We start from the raw sequence: 24,233 nt of genomic DNA, 5'->3' as shown, positions 1-24,233 counted from the left end.
GGGGAAAGCTGTAAACCTCCAATAAAGGAAGAAATTATAATGTGGACTTGTGGATGCTCTGTGCTAAAGCAGAGAGAACTGGCAAACACCAGCTTTATGAGATTGATTACAAAGCACGGAGCGTTGCTTTCTGAGAAGGTTTGAAGTAAAATTTGATATAAGGCCAAGAAGGATGAAAACAGAAGCTGCTGTTTTCATGCTAGAATTAAGACCTCCAAGATTTCTCCGTGTCTTCTTTTGCTTCCCTGAAGGTAAGGGAATTGATAAGACAAATTCTCCTGTCCAACAGACATCCAGTCTTTAAAGAAATTTGCTTTGTGTTTAAGAAAAGTACATAACAATAAACCCTCCAAATCTCTTCAAGGCTACAAAAACACACCTTGATGCATCAACACGAAATGAGCTTTTACCTTTAGAACTGCATCTTCCTTTTTTCTTTTAAAAACACAAACAGTAGCTACAATTGTTCCTCATTACGTTTAAAACGCCATGTCAAGTGGCCAGAACAAAGCCTGTCCCAAATGGTGTAATATACTGTCAGATATAACAGGGATCCTCTTGAAGTCACATAGAATGACAATGAACTCTAAAATCACTCAGGATACAAGGAGTGAATTTTTTCTGGAGTAATGTTTCAAACATGGACTAGGAAGATTATTTTTAGTTATAGCTAAAAGCTGCAAGTCATTTTATTTTCTGTTCCTTTTTTTGGCTAGGATTACTATAGCTCTTATACAGTTTCTTATAAGTATGTGCATTTTTCATAAAGAGATACTTAAATTTACATACAGAGATACCCAACACAGTTTTTCACTTCCACTTTCCCCCTGTCAAAACTAATAAAATCTGCCCTGATGGTGTGGGTCAGTGGATTAGGCATCATTCTGCAAACCAAAAGGTCACCGGTTCTATTCCTAGTCACAGCACAGGTCTGGGGTGTAGTCAAGGTCCCTCGCTGGGGATAAGTGAGAGGCAACTGACCAATGTTTCTCTCCCTCTATTTCTCCCTCCCTTCCCCTCTCTTTAAAAATAAATAAATAAAATCTTTTTTTAAAGTAATAAAACCTGAACTTTTTATTTAAGAGACCTCTGGCTATTTTAAAAATACTTCAGCAAATAAATACTACTTTCAAATAGTGAAAAAATAGCTGTGGGAAAGAGGAGACTATTGGGACTGGAATTCATTAACACATTGGGCAATAGTTTTTCTTTATTTAGAAAGTTGCCCTAACTCCTCCCAGTGTAAAAACTATGACCAAATATGGGCCAAGTGCTCACTGTCTCCTCTTGGCCTCTGAGCATCAGCTAGATTTCCCCTCTTGTTTATCTTTGGTGTCCATCTGTTTCCTTTTACCTCTAATAAAACAACACCAGTCATAAGACTATTTCAGATTGCCATGACACTCTGAGACTTGCCAATGAGCCATTTATTCATCATGATAAACAAATACATATATAGCACATCCCATGTCCTAAGCACTGTTTGAAGAGTTTTGTATGTGTTCACTCATTAAACCATATATTATCTATTCCTCACAATAATCCTATAGAATTTATTTTGTTGGTTGTTTAAATTTTTCTTCCATTCCTAATAAACCATAATTTTATTGAAGTTTCACCCTTTTCCACATGGCCATTACTTCAGGAGGGGCTGGGCTAGGAGGCAGGTCCTTATTGTTCTAAACTATTCAAGGAGACCTGCTAGGTACAGGCATGTTACACACATCTGGCCAATGACATGTGAGAAAGTCTGATGGTTGTGAGGAGGGAGAAGTTCTTCAGGAGAATGCTTTTTTCATTGCTGTTTTAAAAAGCCACAAAAGAAAAGAGAATGTCTTCCTCTTTTGAACCTCATTGGGTACAGAGTTGATGCCTGGAAATGCTGCAGTGTTCTTGCAACCATGAGGGAATCTGGCCTGAGGAGAGAGGCACCACAGAGAGAATGCCAAGCCAAGACAGTCACCCAGAGGGGACCCAAGACCTGATTCTGTGCCTGGAACTGCTAGAGCTTTGGCTTACCTCATGTGATAATACAGTCCTCACTCGGAAATGTATTAAATGTTTTAAATTAGGCGAGTTCAGGTTTTTCTCTTACTTGCAGCCAAAAGCATCCCTAATGATATAATCAACTCTACTTCACAGATGAAGAAAGAGAGACTAAGAGGGCAAGTGACTTACCTATAATCACACTTAGCAAATGTACTAAGAATATGCAGGCATTAGGTTCTAAAGCTTACACATTAAACTTAAAAGAAATATTAAGAGGAATTCCAAACATCAAACATTTTATAGTATATTATATGTTCATACACTTTTATAATCACACACACTCTCACACCACAACTAATAATGGTTAGCAAGTTCATCAATTACAGCCCAATACATATTTCTGATGTCTAATCCCAAAGGTTGTTAGATTTTTTAAAATATGCTTATTGATTTTTAAAAAGTGTGTTGGAGGGGAGAGAGAGAGAAAGAGAGAGAAACATTGATTGGTTGCCACCCATATTCACACTGACTAGGGACTGAACCCATAACCCATAACCATAGGTATGTATGTCTAATAAGGAATTGAACCCCCAAACTTTTGGTGTACAGGGTGATGCTCCAACCAACTGATCTACACCAGCCAGGGTGAGAAAATTGTTAGATTTTGATTTTGCTTGTATGTGAAAGATTATAGCTGAAGTCACTGAAAGTATCACAGGTACTTGGAAAGGCAAATAATTATTTTTATCAAACTCTAATAGTTTTGACATTATTAGTTCATCTTGGTAAAATCAAGTGAGTAGCCATGAGAGTCAAAGTACATAAATATAGTAGTAATCTGTTGTTAACTGCTAGTTTCTTTTCTCAGGTGATCACTAGTTCATCAACTGTGGACACTAACAGTATGGGGGTTTCAGCTATAAGAGAATATAATGCAGAACAGAACCCAGAAATGTCTCACCCTCAAAAGGAAGTCTTTATTACTCTACATGAGCTATAAAATGATACGTGGAGAAGGTACACTCCACTCAAATGAGACTCAAAATATAATTACTTTGAATGAGAAATCATTGAGTTCTATGAAAGCAAACCAAGAGTTCATTTTTTTTGTGACCACACATTGTTAAATTTCTGTATAGAAAGGAAATCTATCCAAGCATCTTACTTCTATGTCCTCCTTGCCAACCTCTCCCAGCTGTTCCTAAAAGGCTGTGTCTCGATATATCTGTCAGTCTATGGACAGGAAACATCTGGGAGTGATACAAATGGGTTTTAATAAATTCAGAGGCCACAGCCTCAGCTCTTGAGGGCTGAGTTCTGTCCAAGCAGCAGTATCTGTGGGGAGAAATTGTCTCCCTTGCCATCTTGTTTCTGTGTGGTGGACTGTTCACTAGAGGTCTGTTTCTGGTCTCTCCAGGCCCCTCACTTACACCCCCAGGAATGGGAAATGAATCCAGATTGGTGGATTAGGAACAGGGACTTGCTTATTCTCACCCTCTCTCCTTATACTTTTAGGAGCTAAGTGAACACAGGAAACTTCCTGCCAAGTGTTCTTATCAAAACTGAAAATGTTCAAGTGTCAGAGCCCGAGGACATGGGCTGTGGTTTTCCGGGGCCACCTGTGCCTACTTGGATGGGCAAGTCCATCAAATCCTGAGTTGGAAACAGCCCTCTCACCTGCAGATAGGAGCCACGTTTCCCAATACCATCTTGATAAGTTAAAAAAAAAGCACTCTTTGATGCAATTAAATCAGAACATGGGAGAGGGAGTGGGTGGCTACTTACTGAGCTTGCTGAAATGCCAAGATTTTCTTATAATGAAAAGACTTCACCATACTTTTATGTGTATAATGCTTGATGGCATAGGGAGCACTGACCTGTGTCTTATCTCTTTCAGCCTTTTCAACAAACCTAGGGGGAAGGCAGGTTTTGTTATCCCAAATAGACTCTGGCATGGGAACTGAAACCCAGAAATGTTAAGTGATCTGTCCACAATATATAAACACATACAATGTCCCAGATCTCTAGCTGCTGTGCTTCTGTTCATCCTTTCCCTCCCAAGTGTCTCCCTCCAAAGCTCTGAGTCCAATGACCTGAGTGACTCACCCAAGGCAGGGCCAACGTGGACCCACTTTTTCTCCACCTCCCACAACACAGCAGTTCTTCCTTGAAAAGGCTGCTTTCAGCTGGACAGCTACATGCAAAATAGTGAAATTCAATCACCAACTTACACCAAACACAAAAATAAATTCAAAGTGGATAAAAGATTTAAATATAAGTCGTGGCACCATAAAAGTCCTAGAGGAGAACACAGGCCATGAAATCTCAAATATTCCATGCAGTAATATTTTCACTGATATGTCCCCTAGAGCAAGGGACGTAAAGAATAAACAAATGGGATCTCATAAAAATAAAAAGCTTCTGCACAGCTAAAGAAAAGAGCATTAAAATGAAAAGAGAACAAACCATATGGGAAAACATGATTGCCAATGATCCCTGACAAGGGTTTGATCTCCAAAATATATAAAGAACTCACATGGCTCTAGTCCAAGAAGACAAAAAACCCAACTAAGAAATGGGCAAAGGACTTGAACAGATACTTCTCCGAGGAGGACATACAGAGGGTCCAGAGACATATGAAAAGATGCTCAGCATCACTAGCCATCAGGGAGATGTAAATTAAAATTACAATGAGATACCACTTCACACCAGTCAGAATGATCATCATATAAATGAATCAACAAACAACAAGTGTTGGAGAGGATGTGGAGAAAGGGGAACCCTAGTACATTGTTGATGGGATTGCAGACTGGTACAGCCACCGTGAGAAACAGGATGGAATTTCCTCAGAAAACTAAAAATGGAACTGCCTTTTGATCCGGCAATTCCACTGCTGGGATTATACCCTAAGAATCCTAAAACACCAATTCAAAAGAATGTATGCATCCCAATGTTCAGAGCAGCACAATTCACAGTAGCCAAGTGCTGGAATCAACCTAAGTGCCCATCAGTAAATGAATGGATCAAAAAAACTGTGGTACATTTACACGATGCAATATTACACCGCAAAATGAAAGAAGGAACTCCTACCCTTTGTGACAGCATGGATGGAACTGGAGAGCATTATGGTAAGTGAAATAAGCCAAGCGGTGAAAGACAAATACCATAAGATCTCACCTATAAGTGAAACCTAATCAACAAAGCAAACAAGCAAGCAAAATATAACCAGAGACACTGAAATTAAGAACAAAGTGACAGTAACCAGAAGGGAGGTGGGAAGGGGATAATGGGGGTGGGAGGAGAGAGAAGGGTTTTCAGGAACATCTATGAAGGACACATGGTCAAAACCAAAACCAAAACCAAAACCAAAACCAAAAAGGGTAGGATTGAGTGAGGGATGGGGATGGCTTGGGGGTGGGGGAGTAGTGGGGGGGAAATGGAGACAATTGTACTTGAACAACAATAAAAAATAAATTTTTTAAAAGAAAATGTTGCTTTTATACACACACTACTTATCTACTTTGATGACATTTAGCAAATAGCTTAATTTATTGGAAGCCCCAACTTTAATTTTCTTCAGAGCTTCAGAGACTTCTGCCAGGCAAAGAAGATAATTATATTGATTCTTTCATTATTGTAATGTCTTATTTTTCATTCTTAAGCACCACATCTCTACCCAAATTCAAGTCTGTTAAAAGTTCTTTAAAAGCCACTCAATAAACTAATAAACTAAGCAATTATAAAGCACTTTGCAAAGTTAGACAATTCATTAAAGCCTTTTACTTCTCAATTTCTCAGTGCCTACTGTTGTAAATAGGGAATCTATTTTGAAGCACAGGGTCAAGGTTAATTACTCCAACACATAAATCTACCAATTTATCGTATTTTGAAGGGAAGAAGAGTCCTTGAATGTCCCTAAGTGCAATCAGACCCCAACCTGTCTGCTGCCCTCCCTGCTCCCGGGGCCTTGTAGACTAGTTTACATCATGGAGCAGGGCTCTAAGTCACTGAGACATGCAGGAAAAGGGTTACTGTGTTCAGCTGAACCAATGTTTAGACAGAGAAGAAAACTGGCTGATATCTTGTCTAAAATGAATGAGGACATTTTCTTGCCTTAACTGGCCCACGCACTCTGAACACAACTTATGCCCTGAGGCCCCTGGGTTGCCGGCTCAGAGCACAGCTTCTTTTGTCATGCCCAGGGGGTTCTCAATAAATTCTTCCTGACCAAATCCAGTGTCCTTTCCATAACTCGAATTTCTTGGCACCACTGCCCTCTTCCTTTTGGCTCTCTCTTCATGTGGGCCCTACCACATGGCTCTCCCACCACCATTTCCCATGGTCCCCTCTCTGTTCCCTGAGTGTTGTACCTATTCCCACACCCGCCTGCCGCAAAACTCTTGTGGCTGGTCCTCAGATGGACTCATTCCAGCTCCCAGCTGCAACCATCAGCTCCCAGGCTGGGAGTGTTATCTTCTCCCCATCTCTCACCCCCAACTGCCTGCAGGCCTGTAACCCTCATTGTCAAACTGTCACCTCACACCATCCACAAACTGTTCCTCCCCAAAGCCTCAAATGCAACCCCTCTTCCCCAACCTCACTTGTGATTTTGTTTTGCTTTTGTTGTTTTGCTTTTGACATAGTATTTATGGCCATGCAGGCCTAGACTCTAAGTGTGTGCAGCATACTTGGGCTTCATTGACCTCACCTCCAATTTCTAAAGCTGACCAGAGGCAAGTCCCCCCAGTTTCTGCCATGGGTAACAGACCTCATGGTTGACTTCTGCCTTGTTTCCCAGCCTGGCTTTCTGGGTTTCCTACTGGACCTGAAGCCACATCCCATTCTAAGCTGGAGCCTTGACACCTTCCTAGCTTTTCCCAAGTCCCCTTCCACGAGGGTGGGTGAGAAAGCTGTCCCATAGCTTTCCCCTGCAATGTAGCCCCCAGGTCACACTCCATATGCTTTTAAAATGAGGAATCCCAGAAATCAGCTTGGCTTGCTGTAAGCAGGACAGCAGGGGAAGTAGGCTGATAGAGCAGAAAGAACCTGACTATGGATGTGGTCAGGCCTGGGTTCGAATTCCATCACCTCAACTCACTGACTGTGGGACCAGGTAGGCTTCTCCAAGCCTGGTTCCTCATCTGCACAATGGGGACATCACCACCTTGCTTATGGAGTTTCGAGAAATAAAGGAGGTCATAAGAACAAGGGCAGCGGCTACCAGGTATTGAGTCCTTACTATGTGCCAGGTACTTTGCTAGGAACCAGGAGGAGACCTGAGGCCTCTTTTGCTAAAAACAGTCTGAGGGATCATCAGGGAAAGGAGAACAGATGAGACCTGCCCTTGGGGAAGCAAGAGACAAAATACTGTAACAGTGCAAGCCCCTGCCCCAGCCCAGCCCTGATACAGACCCAGGCAGCAGCCGCCCCCAGGGTAAGTCACACAGCTGCAGGGAGGAGGCTCCACAGGGACCAGCTAAGTCCATCCTGAGCAATTTCTGAACAACAGAAAAGGGCATGGAAGGAGGAAGCAGCACACAGCCCAGCCTCTTTCTCGAGCCCTGAGGGATGCCACCAATTCTGGCCTGTCTCGGCCAGTGCTGTCTGCTCAGGAAAAGGTAAGCGAATCCAACCATGCTCTTGCAATATGGAAGTCTCCTCTACAAGGTCAAAGGCAGCAATCATTTGGTGGGTTCCTAGTGCCACCAGAAAGGTGTTGCTGCCTTCATGTCAGTGAGGTGTTGAGTTCCCCTCCCATTTACTGCATGTTACCCAACTTCTACTGTACACACAATCTTTGGAACCATTGTGGGTTCAGTTCCAGATCACAGCAATAAAGCAAGTATTGCAATGAAGCACATCATCATCTTTTTGCTGGTGGAGGATTTTGCCTTCAATCTGTAAAAATATAATATCTACAAAGAGCAAAAATTCAAGGTGTGCCTGGACTGTGGGTTTCCAGGCACACCTGACTCAGGTCTCATATCCCAAGGCCTCTCGCACATGACCCCAGCTTTCCCCCAAGAAGCATGACAGCACCAGACCAGGCATTCAGGGATTATGAATTATCTTTTAGTGGTTAACAACTTCTGTGACCTTGAGTGGGCCACTTACTTTCATGTTCTCATCTGTCACAACATCTATGGTTACAAAGGTCAAATAAGAAGGGAAATGCAAGTGCCCCAAGAACTAGGCAGCATCCTATAGAAAGTTCATAGATGGTCAAAGGCACAATCAATAGCGCCCCTAACAGTGGGAGATAAGGGGCGATGAACAGAGCATCCCAAACCTCAAATCTGCTGAAATATGCTGGATAGGAAAGGCCAGCTGAGTACAGGGAGCAAAATATCATCACAGGCAAAAAACAGGGCAAGGCTTCCAAACTTCCTGTCTGGAGTTTCCATCTGTGAGACGGGATGCCTTCTGGGCGTGGCTGAGCTGGCTGGTGGCTGGCGTGTTCCACATCAACAGAGAACAAGAATAGAACACTTCAGTGCAGGCCAGAGGTCTGTTTCCACAGCCGCCAAGATGACTGTCCCACTGGCAGGGACTGGCCATATTCTCCTCCTCCTGTTTTGCTCTCAAAGTGCATGTTTACTGCTGTTATCGCCACTGGCAGAGTGGATGGAGCTGACCGATGGTAGATTTCAACCAGAGGGAATTGGGAAATCCTGTATGTGGCCATTTTATCCACCTAACCGCCACCTCATACTACCCTTCAGATGGTACAGGGAAGGGAGGGGTGAGTGGACAGGGAATTATGACCTGGCCAGAACATGAGCTACTGGAAGCAGAGGGCATGGAGCAGGACAGTGAGCTCCAGTTATGAGTCACGGAGGAGCTGTGAGCTGAGCTCATAGTCAGGAATACCAAAGCCAGGCTGCACCTCGCCAAGAGGACCATGCCCCACCCCCATCTTTCTAGGAGAAAGGAAGGGTGGATGGGAGGGCCGAAAGGTCCAGCTTTTCCTAGTGGTAGGATCTCCACCCTGAATCCCATGTAAAAGGAATTGGCAGAGTGTTTTATGGGAGGTCTCCCTGCTACCCAGAGAAACCCCATGCATGCCCGACCCAGGGCTCACTTCTGCTCACTTCCCCCTTGCCCAGAGGCCTCAAAGTCAGACAAGGACACTCTCTTGTCAGCTCCTGCAATGGTAGGAACCAACCTCATGGAAAGCAAGACCTGCCTGCTACCAGGTAAATTTTGAGGAGACGCAGACATTCGGTCTGTCGCAGCAAAAGGCCTTGGCATCCAGCCAGCCAGCCTACCTGTCCTGACAGCTCTCTCTGCACAGGGCTCTCTCCAGGCAGCAGTCAAACCCACACCTTTGCCCAGAGGGAGACTCCTACACCCCCAAATGGGCCAGGCATTTGACCCTCCATGCCAACCCTCTGAGGAGCAACATTAAAGAGATGTCCAGGCTGGCCAGGAAGGCAGGTGGATGGGGAAGAGGTGACATGACCTGAGGGCGAGGCTGGGGCCTTGCTCTGGCAACTCAGTGGCCCCATGAAATGACCATGTCTCTGTCATGCTCCAGCAGTAAGCACCCCAAAGCACAGTGGTGGGAAAGGACCTGGAAAGCCTCTTAGAGGCAATGATGCAAAATGTTTCTTTGTCCAGAAAGTGAGAGAAGAAACCAGAAGCGAAGTCACAAGACCGAACAAGCTGGGACTCAGGGGCCTGTAGTGAATCTCCGGCCATAGATGGACAAGCCTGATGCACTGCTGGCTGCGGAAGGTGGTCATGAGGCCGGCACTCCCACCAGCTCAGCCTCCTGCTGCTGTCCTGGGGACCGCCTGCTGTGGATTTTTTTAATTTCGACAATACACTAGATACTACTCTTAGAAAACCCAGGGGAAATTATGAAGCAATGTTTTAATTATTGAAACTACAGTTGAAATCATGGCTACATCTGGATCGTGGAGTGCAGCGGAAGAGTGTCCCAGCCATGACAGTCTAACTGGCACCCAGAGGCTAACGTAGAACACCGGCTGGACTCCTGGTGGAAGGATCAGCTCAGGGTGTTGCCATGGGAATGGAATTCAAAGTGCCTAATCAATTTTGTATGAGTATGTGTTCTTGATTGGCAAAGTCCTTAAAAGAAAAGGGTAGGAAAAATATTCAAGATCAGGTTGTCTCTGACCTGGAGGTGGCATTTATCCTACTTAAAGTTGAATGCAATATCCATGCATCTCCTCCCCGGGAGTCCAAGTGAGGAATCCCTCAGCAACTAAGCACTTCCCACCCTTAAAACAGCTCCCTTAACCGACAAGCACTGTAGAAATGAGGTCTCAAGCACACTTCTCTTGGCTGATTCTTACCGTTCACCAGTTGGCTGCTCAGCGAGAAATTCGCTACCTGGCTCCTCCTAGGGATCAAGAAACTGTAAGACAATGTTGTCAGTCACACACACGGATGAAGACGGATTTTCTCCTCTGATGTGGGCTACGGCACACAGTCAAATTGCTATGATAGAGCTTTCACTTCAGAACAGTGCTGAGCCCCAGCTCTCAGGAAAAGGTGTGGAGAAGGCACGGCCTCTGGCCCGTGGGAAAGGCTACGCAGATATGGTCAAAATGCTGCGTGACTACGGCGCTGCTGTCAATGCGTGTGATTGGAACGGAGGCACAACTTTGCTCTACGCTGCATGTGGAAAGCATGCAAAATGTGTAAAAATGCTTTTAGAAAATGGAGCTGACCCGACCATTGAAACTGACTCAGAATGTAATTCTATGGATTCAGCTGCAGCCCTGCCTCTGGAAGTGTTTGGTGGTTCGTTGAATCACATTACTGAAGTTGCTTCAAAATACGGAGCAGTTGCCCGGCTTCAGAGAGTGCTGTCTGTCCTCCCATTTACTTTTTGGCCCTTACAAACAACTGTTTTGCTTACTTATAATTTTTAAGCTCAGTTGTAGTTGGAATATTTACTGATTTTTAGTAAGCTTTAATAAATATTCCTCTGAGTAACTCACTGGTTTATAATAGAATTACTCTTGATGCTTTTTAAATAAATGTGTTTTATGCCATATATAAAACTATAAATTAATGTTTTGTGGCATGTAAATTTTATGATACAGATAGTTATCATAAAATAACTATCATATCATGATATCATATCATTGAGTGTTGTGACTTATCATTTTCCAGAAATTATTCTACCCTATTTTTACTCTTGCATTAACTCATTGACTTGATATGAGGTTTGAAATAAATTCATAAAAAAATTGTTATTAAGTTAAAATTGCACAGTGTGATTGTTTATAAAGTATTATAAATAAAGTACATTTTCTGTTAAAAATAAACAGGTGTTTACCTGGAACCCAAATTTCCTGGTCTGAAAGCTCTACCCCCCCACACACCATTCCGTGACGGCAATTTAATGGGCCAAAATGCACAGGCCAAATGCATTTGGGAATCTACCAAATTATAGAGCTCCCATTCACCAGCTGGCCCCTTCTTACTCTGTGCCAAGCTCTTTGCATGAATATCTCATTTAAATCTTGAAATAACCTTTGTGAAAATACCCCAGTTTTATAGAAAAAGTGGAGGCTCAGCAAAGTTGAATGACTTGCCCACTGTCACAGAACCCGTCTGCAGTGGTATTAGGACACAGCCGCAGGGCCCGGTCTGAGCCAGCGGCATTCACCACTTTTAAGTGTCCCNGGTGTTTACCTGGAACCCAAATTTCCTGGTCTGAAAGCTCTACCCCCCACACACCATTCCGTGACGGCAATTTAATGGGTCAAAATGCACAGGCCAAATGCATTTGGGAATCTACCAAATTATAGAGCTCCCATTCACCAGCTGGCCCCTTCTTGCTCTGTGCCAAGCTCTTTGCATGAATATCTCATTTAAATCTTGAAATAACCTTTGTGAAAATACCCCAGTTTTATAGAAAAAGTGGAGGCTCAGCAAAGTTGAATGACTTGCCCACTGTCACAGAACCCGTCTGCAGTGGTATTAGGACACAGCCGCAGGGCCCGGTCTGAGCCAGCGGCATTCACCACTTTTAAGTGTCCCCAGGAGGGTAAGCAGTGCCTTCTCCATTTTTTCTGTGTAATCCTAAACGCCTCTCCAAACCAGCGTTGAGAACTGCTTCTCAAGGGAAGAGAGCAAATCCACAACCCCCTTGAGTCAGGAGCTGACAGCAGTGCTGACCACAAGCACCTAAGGCTCACTTCCCGGGCAGGTCTCTGCAGGAAGCAGAAATTCCAGCCATGAGAGAAACCTACCTGCAACTGGAATTGGCTGGAGGGAGAAGAAACCACCTTCACTGGAGGGTTTCAGCTAATGGGTGTTTCTAAGCAGCACAAAATCCAAGCCTCCACAGGTCCTTTCCAGTAAGGCTGTATAAGCAGTTTCTAAACCCTGGGAAAGACTTACTGCTGACTCCTTCAGCCTTAGTAATATTTCATCTTTGACAAACACATATTAAGTTTCTATTGCTTGTGCAAAAGAACTGGATTTAAAAGATAGAAAGCCTTTTCATTAGTAGCTTATGACCTAGCTATAGACAGATAAATGCTCATGAAAGACACACCTGGAGTACACGTGGGTATAGTCTGCCTTAGGCAGAAGGACTGAGGAAGGGACTCAGCCTGAGCTCCATGTGGCTGGTGCATGGGTGGTGTCAGCTACATAGCTTGAGTGATTCAATGCATCATCCAGAGAAGAAAAGCTATTTTCTGCCTCTTGCTTGAGTGGTCTGTTGCACTCACATTTTTTAGAATTAAGGGATCAAAAGCTTTAAAATGCACATGTTTATAAATAATGCCATTACTATTCCTTAACTCTTTAACTTGCATTCACTAAGATCAGTTTCAACTGTCCCGCAGAGCCTTGGGGTGGTTGGCATCGCACAGATCAGCAGAAGTCTGGGCAGCCTGGTGAACACAGCACTGAACAGGGGCCAGGTGGGAGGCCTGAGGCAGGCAGACAGCTTGAGGCCTGCTGGGAGAACCCAGAACAGAAAACATGACAGAGAGATGGACAGATAGACAGCACAGAGTAACCACACTGGTCTTCAGACCTGTTTTCCTGTTTTCCCAGAAAACAGGAATCAACACTTCCCTCTGGCCACAGAGCAAGGAAATGGGAAAAGGACCCTCTTCTCAGGTCAAAAAAATAGAATTAACAAAGAAAGCATCCAGAGAGTTACCACCTGATCTGCGCAAGGATGCCCTTCCCTTCCTTTCTGTGTATGCACGCACACATAATTGCAGGTATGTGTTGGTTCACTGCCTTTGACTTTCAGCATGACAAAGGTATGAAAAAGGTTGGCACATTTTTAAAACCCTGTGCTAGTTTCTGCTAACATTTAGAAAATATTTTTAGCATTGAAATTAGGATTATTTTATTTAAAGTCAAAACAGCATCACTAGGCCACATGCTAACAGTTGTAGCTGTGGAGTGAGTCTTCGTTTTCCTATAAAATTATTTCATGATGCTGCCCTAAGGGGCTGAACTACATGACTTCTTAGCTCCCTTCTAGCCCTGACATTCTTCATCCTGTGTCTGTACAAAGTAAATGGAATGGCCTGCGTGCACTCTGAAGACAATGACCCTGGAACATGCTGGTGGCATCTGGGGTTGCCTAGGCCCTCGGGGGGAGCGTGGTTCTGCCAGGTGTCACAGCTGATTTAAATAAAAGAAAGATGAGATCCAGCCAGGGGAACTGAAGCTTGACAGCATCCCAGAGGGTCTGTCCAGTGAGAGCCAGAGCAGTGTGGGGAGACATGAGACCTCTGCCCAAGATTCACAGGCAGTGCTTGTTCTAACCACTGCAATCCAAGCCCAGATATGTCCTCTTCTGTCGGCAAAACCACAGTGCAGGTTGAGAAAGGAGAGCTGAAGCTGCTGGGCAACAAAAAAAGATGACGCAGAAGTGAAGGGCTTTTGGGGAAGAGGAGTGTGGGGAAGAAGAAAGCATAAAGGCAAAGGCCCTTTTCCCCTTCCAAGAGAAGTCTGCACGAGCTAAGATGTCCAGAGGGGGAGCTCAGATGGTGGCAGATTTTCTGCTTCCAAGGCAGAAAGGAGATAAATGATCATCATTTCTGATTTAAAACTGCAGCTTGATGGCCAGAGAACTTACAAACCTCTCACGCCTCTTGGCAAAGCTTCTGCAAGGAGAGTCAACACATTCAGCTTCCATGTCCACATGGGGACAATGAGACATTGAGAAAGAATGTAATGAAGAAAGCAACCACAGACTTCAGGAACAAAAGTCAGAAATTCCATTTGCTGGTCTGAAAGACTCTCAGAATGCTTTAATTTAATTTTGGGACTGGAGCACATTTCCACAGAAACTCCAGGAACTGGGAGGTCCTCGTGAGGCCAGGTGGAGGATGGAGGACTCTCCTCTTTGGGGACAAAGGAGACCCAGGATGGAAGACCAGACTTCATTTTGATTGCTTCCCCCTCCATCTTAGTATATAAGTAAGTACTGAGGTCCTCTGGAAAGGCTTCGGGACAGACCGTTATCATGTAAGAAAAGAAATAAAATTAAGAAATGAGGACACTCAGTGTCCTCAAGTCTAGTCAACAAACCAGAATGAGAACTTTGTCCTGCTGACTGCTTAACTGTATCTGGGATAAGCACCACAAAGAAAATGTGTGCTAACAGCATTCTTGGAGGACAAAACCAGACCAGCTGGCTAAGGACAGCAGGTAGGAAGTGGGTCAGGGCAGCGACAGTTGCTGTGTAAGCAGAAAGTGTCTCAGGTACGGGAGGCAGGAGACCAGTGAGCAGGCACGATGGAAAACAAAAATAGCCTGGACCGGAAGTCAGGAGACCATGGCCTCACTTCCGGTTCTGTCACTGTCTACACACCTTGCATTTCCCTTATCAGGCCTCAGTCAACTCAACTGTGAGAGTAACAACAGAAATAATTCCAGTGTTTATAGAACCCTCAGGAAAATAAAATATAACCACTTAGTTTTCCCCCAAAGAAATAACAATTTCAATGAACAAAGTACTTATTGAGCATGTGCTATGTACCAAACACAGATTCATAGGATGAATGGATTTGTCCTAGATTAGTATTAGCTGGTAGGGACAGTCCAGATTAGAATCCAAATCTCCTGAACCCCAGCACTGGATTCCTCCCAAAGGTACCCACGGCCCCTGCGATCTGACCCAGCCCTACCTCTGCAACTTCCCACTATTCTCCATGCTGGAGGCCCAATGGCCGAAATCATTTCAATAAGTGTTTTCTCCAGGTCTTCTGAACTTCTGGGCCCCATTGTGATGTCACACATCCCCCTTCCTTAGCTCAGACTGTGAAAGGATCCCCGTCCTTGAGTGTTCATCTCAAGTAACACCTACTCTCGTGCCGTTCTCTCATCACCGAGCTGGTCTACAGCAGTGGTACCTGAGGTCTGCAGATGGCTGGGGCATCCCAAGATCCTTTCAGGGGGTTCATGAGATCACATCTATTTCCAGAATACTACTAAGATGTCTTTTTTACTGTGTTGACATTTATGCTATTGATGCAAAAGCAACGGTGAGGAAAAGTGGTGGCACCAGAGCGAGCCACGGCAGTGGCACCAAACGACACGAATAGTCACTGTATTTTTCAGTGCCTTGTGAGAAGAAAACAAAAGAGAATTTAAGAATGTCCTTGATGAAACTGTGAAACTCAATTAAATACTGGCCTTGGGCACACGTTTGCGCCTCCGTGTAAAGAAATCAGCAGCACACGGAGTGCACTAGTTCAGCAGCTCCTCGCAGTGCAGAGGTAGTGTTGAGGGGAGGCACTGAGGAACTGAGGGACTGAGTTCTGAGCTGAGCTAGTGGCTTTCTTCAAGAGACACTACTTTTACTGGAAAGAATGAATGACAAACTACAGGTATTCGGATTTGAGTGTGTGAAAGACATTTTCTTAAAAATGGGTAAAGGAAGCCTGCCACTTCAAAAAAAAACAAAAAAACAACTATTTGTTGCCAGTGATAAAATTCAAGCTTTCAAGCAAAAAATTACAATTTTGGAAAATTTGCCACTGTGTGCTTGACATTCCCAATGTTTAAAGACTTTCTTGATGACATTGGTGGATTTTTTAATATTGCATAATTAAAAGTCCTGACGTGTAAGATCTATATAATTGAATTTTCTAAATGGCTAATTCATCATGTTAGCCATTTAGAATCATGCACAGGGAAAAACATTTATTTGCAGTGCAAGACAGGGTAATGGATTTTCATGTAGGAATACAAAAAGTTCACTGACAAAGTTTCAGATTCTGCACCAAAACTAACTTTTAAGAAATTATCACTTTTGGGAGTTTTGATATGGTATCAAAGAAGGATACAGAAAAAAACAATACTTAACAGGTACACAGGTACCTATTAAACTGAAGTTATTCTCCTCTATCCCTAAGGGGTCTCTTTGTTCTTAAACAAATAATTTGGTGAACTTGACCATCGCAGCAAAGTCCCAGGAATATTTTAAATCCGATACTCCTAGGGTGTTACGGATGATCTGGATAAAGTGAGTTCTGATTTTCTTGACCCAGGTAGGGCTCAACTTTCACTTGAAGAACCACAGATCATCGTTCCCATTCCTACTTGCTTCCGATAATCTGAAATTAAATACTGTTCTTTCCCTCCTTGCAGTAAGTTCTACCCAAGTTTGATCAAATGTCCTTTTTTAAACTTTATTGATTGATTGATTTTAGAGAGAGAGGGAGAGACACGGATCTGTTGTTCCACTTATTTATTCATCCTTTGGTTCATTCTTGTCTGTGTCCTGACCATGGATCAAACTCACATCCTTGGCACATTGGGGCGACGCTAATGAACTGAGCTACCTAGCTACGGCCTGCATGTTCTTAATGGGCATAGTCAAAAAGAAACATCAGCTTCTAGTGCTAGTCAAGATGGAGTAAGCTGGATGGGTATGACTGTCATTGAATACAGTTAAAAATTCTCTGTACATAATACAAAAGGCAACTACCTATGGACTCTGAAAACTAAACAATTAGCAGCAATGGGACCTGAACCAATAGGGAATGAATCATGGAACTGTACAGCAACATCGCCAGAAGAAATTCCCTATTCTTACCCAGAATACCCAGCAAGAGGGCCCCAATGTACTGCAGAGTATAAAAAGTCCCTGGATCCTGCAGTGGTCATCGAGCAGACCGGACTCCTCTCTCATTCATGCACCCCCCTCAGCTTCCTCGGAACCATGTCTGATAAACCCGATATGGCCAAGACTGAGAAATTCGATAAGTCAAAACTGAAGATGGAAACACAAGAGAAAAATCCACTGCCTTCCAAAGAAATGACTGAACAGGAGAAGCAAGCAGGCGAATCGTAATGAGGCCCGCACCGCCAATATGCACTGTAGAGTTCACTAGCATCGCCTTCTTATTTTACTTCTTTTAGCTGTTTAACTTTGTAAGCTGCAAAGAGGCTGGATCAGTTTAAATGACTGTGCTGCCCCCTTTCACATCAGAACTACTGACAATGAAGGCCGCACCTGCCTCTCCGATTGGCTTCTCTGGATGGCGGGGTAGGAAAAGAACTTGCATGTTGGTGAAGGGAGAAGCTGGGTGGATAACAGTGAAATCTAGAGTAGAAACCAAGCTGGCCCAAAGTGTCCTGCAGGCTGTAAAATGCAACGTAATCAGAGTGCGATTTTTTTGTTGTTAATATGATTTTAATTACTGGAATGCACAATTTTTTAAAAATGCAAATAAAAAGTTTTAAAACATGAAAAAAAAGTCCCTGGTTTTCTTCCCTTTTTCTTCTCTTTTTTTTCTCAGCTAGCCTTGTCCTGAGGCCAGCCCCAGATCTGCACTGCCACAGGGGAACAGGCCAAAAGAAATAGATAACCTGATTACTCCTATCTATTAAAGAAATTGAATTGTTTGCATGTGACATGATTGTACATGCATTGTATAAAACTCTAAAGGCCATACACACACACATACACACAAAACACTACAACTAATAAATCCAAATAAGTTACAGGATACAAAACCAATATACAAAAATCAGTTGCATTTCTTCAAACCAACAATGACCTATTTGAAAGAAATTTTAAAAAAATAAAACAATGCCGCCCTGGCCAGAGAGCTCAGTTGTTTAGCACATGATCCCGATACAACAAGGCTGCAGGTTTGACCCCCAATCAGCATGTACAAGAAGCAACCAATGAATGCATAAATAAGTGAAACAAGTCAATGTCTCTCTCAAAATCAACTTAAAAAAATAAAAAGAAAACAATATCACTTATGATAGCATCAAAATGAATAAAATGCTTGGGAGTAAATTTAACTAAGGAAGTAAAAGATCTGTGCGACAAAAACTTTAAAACATTGATGAAAGAAATTTTAGAAGACAAAAATAAATGAAAAGATATCCCAAGTTCATGGATTAGAAAACCTAATACTGTTAAAATGTTTGTGTTCTAGATTTCTAGAATCCAAAGCAATCTAGAGATTCAATGCGATCCCTATCAAAACCCTAATGGCATTTCTCATGGCAAAAACTTTAAAAAACAACTCTAAATTTCATATAGAATTACCAAAATACCCTGAATAGCCAAAGCAGTCTTCAGAAAGAACAGAGTTGGAGGCATCATGCTTCCTGACTTCAAACTATATTACAAAGGTATAATAATCAATATAGTGTGGTATTGGCATAAAAACAGGTGCACAGACCAATGGAATAGAACTGAGTGCCCAGAATTAAACCCACACATATACGGCCAATTAATTTACAACAAAGTAAGCAAGAATATACAATAGGAAAGAAACTTCAATAAATGGTGAGAAAACTAAATAGCCACATACAAAAGAATAAAATGAGAGCACTATCTTATATGATATACAAAAAAATTAACTCAAAATATATTAAAAACTTGAAAATAAAAAGTCATAAAACTGAAACCATAAAACTCCATGAAGAAAACATAGGCAGCGAGCTCCCTGACATGGTCTTAGCAATGATTTTTGGGGGGGGATTTGACACCAATGCAAGGGCAATAAAAGCGAAAGTGAACAAAGTAGCCAAATCAAACAAAAATGCCTCTGCGCAGCAAAAGCAACCCACAAAATGAAAAGTGAACCTACAGAATGCGGAAAAATATTTACAAGTCATATATTTGGTAATGGCTTCATATCCAAAATATCTACGTTCAATAGCAAAAGAAAAGAAAAAACAAATAGCCCAATTTAAAACTGGGCAGAAGATCTGAAGATACACAGACAGGCAGCTAGTCATCAGGGAAACACAAGCCGCAATCACAATGAGCTATCACCTCACACCTGTGAGGATGGCAATTACCCAAAAAATAAAAGGTAACACGCGATGGCAAGGATGTGGAGAAGAGGGAACCCTTGTGCACTGTCGGTGAAAGTGTAAACTGGCATAGCCACTGTGGAAAACACTAAGAAGAACACTATGGAGAGTCCTCAAAAAATTAAACAAGGAAGTACCATAATAGCTAGCAACCCCGCTTCTGGGTATATCCAAATAAAATTTTAAAAAAAGGAAAAGAGCCCAGTAGGTGAAGGTGAAGGGACATCCTCCCTCTGCTGTTCACTGCAGCATCATTCACAACGGCCAAGACACGGAAACAACCTGTTTCTGCTGAAAGATGAACGGATGAAGAAATTGTGATACAGGAACACAATGAAATATATTATTCAGTCTTTAAAAGGAAGGAGATTCTGACATTTGGGACAACATTACTGGACCTTAAGAGCATTATACTTAGTGAAATGGAGAGACAAAAACAAATACCATGTGATCACACTTATATGTAGAATCTTTTTTTAGAAAGTGAGATACAACCACACACCAGAATGTCCATTTTTTTCTTTCCTTTTCCCAACACCAGAGACTGCTGGGACTCAGTGCTGAGCGCTCACACGTGCTCACGTGAGTGAAAAACGGCAGAGCCACTCCCAAACAGCTTTTCAGTTTCTCATAAAATTAAACACACACTTCCCTACAATTCAGCAAACCTATCCCAGGTATTTACCCAAGAGAAACCAAAATTCGTGTCCACACAAAAACCTGTATGTGTGTAGAAGTTCCAGGAGCCCAACACTAGAAACAAACTAAGTATCTCTCATCGGGTAAACAGGTAAATAAAACCCAGGTGGATCCCTAAAATGAGACACTTCTCAGCAATGAAAAAGGAGCGAACTGCTGAGACACACGATACAGATGAATCTCCAGTGCATTCTGCTAAATTAAAAATAAAAAGAGCCAAACTAAAAAACGCAACATACTGTACAATTCCGCTCACACGACAGTCTGGAAAACACGCACGCGGTGGTGGAGAGCAGACCGGTGCCTCCCAGGAGCGGGGCTGGGTGAGGGTCTGACTGTGAGGGGGCGGCACACGGGAGGTTTTCTGTGACAGGAGTTTTCTATATCAGAATTGTACTTGTGATTATACAACCATGTGCATTTGTCAAAAACTCATCATAAAAAGTGAATTTTACGGTTATGTGCATTTTAAATGTTAACTTGGAAAATAAGACAGGGAGAGAGGGGGTGGAGAAGGGTTGGAGGAGGAAAGATGGGGAGAAGAGGAAAGATGGGGAAGAGGAGAGAAATCCGTACTTTTACTTCCTAAATCTCTCCCAAATTTATTCACCTTACTCNAACACCAGAGACTGCTGGGACTCAGTGCTGAGCGCTCACACGTGCTCACGTGAGTGAAAAACGGCAGAGCCACTCCCAAACAGCTTTTCAGTTTCTCATAAAATTAAACACACACTTCCCTACAATTCAGCAAACCTATCCCAGGTATTTACCCAAGAGAAACCAAAATTCGTGTCCACACAAAAACCTGTATGTGTGTAGAAGTTCCAGGAGCCCAACACTAGAAACAAACTAAGTATCTCTCATCGGGTAAACAGGTAAATAAAACCCAGGTGGATCCCTAAAATGAGACACTTCTCGGCAATGAAAAAGGAGCGAACTGCTGACACACACGATACAGATGAATCTCCAGTGCATTCTGCTAAATTAAAAATAAAAAGAGCCAAACTAAAAAACGCAACATACTGTACGATTTCGCTCACAGGACAGTCTGGAAAACATGCACACGGTGGTGGAGAGCAGACCGGTGCCTCCCAGGAGCGGGGCTGGGTGAGGGTCTGACTGTGAGGGGGCGGCACACGGGAGGTTTTCTGTGACGGGAGTTTTCTATATCAGAGTTGTACTTGTGATTATACAACCATGTGCATTTGTCAAAAACTCATCATAAAAAGTGAATTTTACGGTTATGTGCATTTTAAATGTTAATTTGGAAAATAAGACAGGGAGAGAGGGGGTGGAGAAGGGTTGGAGGAGGAAAGATGGGGAGAAGAGGAAAGATGGGGAAGAGGAGAGAAATCCGTACTTTTACTTCCTAAATCTCTCCCAAATTTATTCACCTTACTCTATTCCCCCGTCTCCCTCATAGTCCAGTATCTATCTGGCAACTTTATAACAACCACTACATGTTCTCACCATAGCATTTAGATCCCCTCCAATCCCGTTGGCATTTTCAGAATGTAAATTGATTCTATCACTCTGCTTTCAAAACAAAAGGTTTCCCATTACTGTTAGAACAAAGCCCAAATCCTCACCAGGATCTATCATCCCCTGCCTGGTCTGATCCTAACTAATGCTCTTTCTTCATCCTTCTCCCTCATCCCTTTTGCTCCAACCACAGGGGCTTCCTTTCATTCCCTCGAGGACACCAGGTACCCTGCTACCTACCACAGGGCCTTTGCATGGACTGTCCTTCTCCAGATTACTCTCATCTCCCCTCATGCCTCTTTATCCAGCATATCTTAGGTCCAAAATCAATGCAACAGAGGCTTTATGTATCTCTAAGTCTAGGTCAGACTCCCTGATTATTGCCTTTATTTCCTTTGGAGCATTAATTTCCATCTGAAATTATAAAGTCATTTACATGATCTTCTGATTGTTGTCAACCACCAACACGACTATAAACCTTATGGATGAGGGAATTTGTAGTTTGCTCAACATTTAACTATCACAGTAACTGCCTCACAGTGGGTACTCAGTAAGTGTTTGCTGCAGACTAAACAAGCCCACAAAACGAGGAATGTACAATATCATACCTATCCTTAGTCCTTGTAACAGGAATGCATTGGAGACAGCCTAACTCCCTGTCAATAGGGGACTTGATTAAATACATTGGGACACATCCATATGATAGAATACTATGCAGCTATTTAAAGCAACTGTGCGTGCATTGATATGGAAAGATCACGACACTCTCATGAATAAAGCAAAGTACACACGGTGCACTGCCACCTGTGTCAAAGGCAGCAAACAATGCACAGCTGCATTATTTGTTGGATGAAAACACTCACTGAATGTTTATAAGTAACTAGGAACAGCAGCTACTTGTTTCGAGGGTGGGTGAGAACGGGACAGATGGGTGTCAGAGGTGGGAGAGAAACTACTGACTCCCCCTTTATACTTCCAGATTTGGGGACCCATATGAGAGTGTGTTTCTAACTCAGCAGATGAGTTAAGTGCCCCTGCTTGGAATCCAGTACATTCTGTTGAGTGCATGAAAGCACACGTGGTGGCCTGCCTGTCCTGCGTCCCCATCCGCCCCCTCACCACACTGCCACCACTCCCCTGGGAAGCAGCAGGAAGCTTTTTCAATTTTAAAAATACATCATTTTTAAAGGCATACTTCAAAATGATCAACTTACAGTAATAAAGTCTTACATCACCCTTTACAGTTTATAAAGTATAAATACTTCCCAATATGCTCTAGTTCGGTCCCTACAACAACCTGAGAGTTTATGTTGGATTGGCCAAAAAGTCTGTTCCATCAAATAAAAGACATCAAATAATAAAAGTCTTTCCATCAAATAAAACACACATTGTTCATGTTCATCAATAACTCTACTAATTTGGATATTTTGAATATGTCAGCTATCTCCCACTATTGGTTTCTAGTGAGTTGAAGCCAGGGGTGCTGCTGAACATCTTCCAATACATAAGACAGTCCCCAGAGCAAAGAATTAGTTGGTCAAAATGTCAATAGTACCAAGAAACTTCACAAACTACTTTTGACACATCTAGTTAGTTACAGCACCTTCTCCATACACTGCACAAATCTCTTTTTGTGTTTCAGTTGTGTTTTCACCTCTCCTGAAACAACAGAGCATAATATGTCCAAAAAGTTGTATATTTTCTTCCATCTTCAATATTTAAATGGCTGCACAAAAATTCATCAATTTTGATGTTTAAATGCATGCTGATATGACAGCTGTCACAATACAATTTAACAAAATTGTTTCAAATGAAGTTAAAGACAACCAAGCATTAGTAAAGCCATTGTATGGAAAAAATGTAACAGACTTGTGGCCAACATAGTATATTGTAGCCCCATTTTATAGATGAGAAAACTGAGGTCCCGAGAAATGAAGGGCCCTTCCCAAGGTCATTCCTTTAGAAATGGCAGAGCCAATTGAGATCTTCAGATTGTGTGTATATTCCTTCTAATGCAGCTTGAAGAACAGCTCCCTCACCCTTCCCAACTCAGAACAGCAATGCCAGAGGTCTCACAAATTGTATTTCAACCCCATGACATTCTGTGAGAGCCCTACGCAAGTGTGGGTCACTCTGGGTCTTGGTCCTAGGGGACGGTACTTACAGAGAAAGGAAAATATCCAACTTCTGTTTTGACAGTTACACTCACCCAGCAGGATAGAAAAGAAGAAAGAAAAATGTCCTTGGCTGGTATGGAGAGAGAATCCTGCCAGTAAGTCTGCTGGATGCTCCAACTTGCCAAAGGCACCCCCCAAGGTCCCATTAACACCATGACACTGAAGCAGAGCAGCACTGAACACTCAGTAACACTCCCGACTCCCTGGCGACTTTGGAAAGATTGTGTTTCTGCTTGCCGAGGCTGGGTGGGACACCAAAAATGGAACCAGGGAGAGGGAGGCTGTGCTGCTGAGGACCAAGGTGAACGAGGCCTTGGGTGTGCATCACAAAGGTTCCCTACGTGCAATCCTCCTCCTCTTCCATTTCTTAGCCTCTGGATGGACTCTAGAGTCCCAGATTCACTGACCCTCCAACACGGAGAAGGGGTGAACTGTCAGTGAAGAGACTGAAAGCTGCCTGTCACAACCACAGCCTAGGTCACCATCCGGGCCAACAGGAAGCCGAGAGCACCAGCTCGAGCAGTAGAAAGCCCAAGGACTCCTCGATCTCATGAGGGATGATACAGCATACGATGCAAAGAA

The 24,233-nt window shown here is 43.0% G+C and overlaps 2 protein-coding genes and 1 pseudogene across 3 annotated transcripts in view; 2 read left to right on the top strand and 1 right to left on the bottom strand.

Moving 5' to 3' along the window:
- CCDC3 (coiled-coil domain containing 3) overlaps positions 1-24,233 on the bottom strand; it is a 102,513-nt gene that overhangs the window by 59,867 nt on the left and 18,413 nt on the right. The window lies entirely within an intron of this gene.
- Positions 9,892-14,971, top strand: LOC119000781 (ankyrin repeat family A protein 2-like; annotated as a pseudogene).
- On the top strand, positions 17,174-17,597 carry LOC119000842 (thymosin beta-4-like). Its single transcript, XM_037066000.1, has one exon. The coding sequence runs from the start codon at positions 17,174-17,176 to the stop codon at positions 17,303-17,305; it is 132 nt and encodes a 43-aa protein (XP_036921895.1). The 3' UTR covers positions 17,306-17,597.

This window comes from Sturnira hondurensis, unplaced genomic scaffold (genome assembly GCF_014824575.4).
Source record: "Sturnira hondurensis isolate 20B ecotype Veracruz unplaced genomic scaffold, ASM1482457v3 Scaffold0016284, whole genome shotgun sequence".
Lineage (NCBI taxonomy): Eukaryota > Metazoa > Chordata > Mammalia > Chiroptera > Phyllostomidae > Sturnira > Sturnira hondurensis.
Note: the sequence above shows the minus strand (reverse complement) of the source record. Positions and strands in the feature narration are given on the sequence as shown.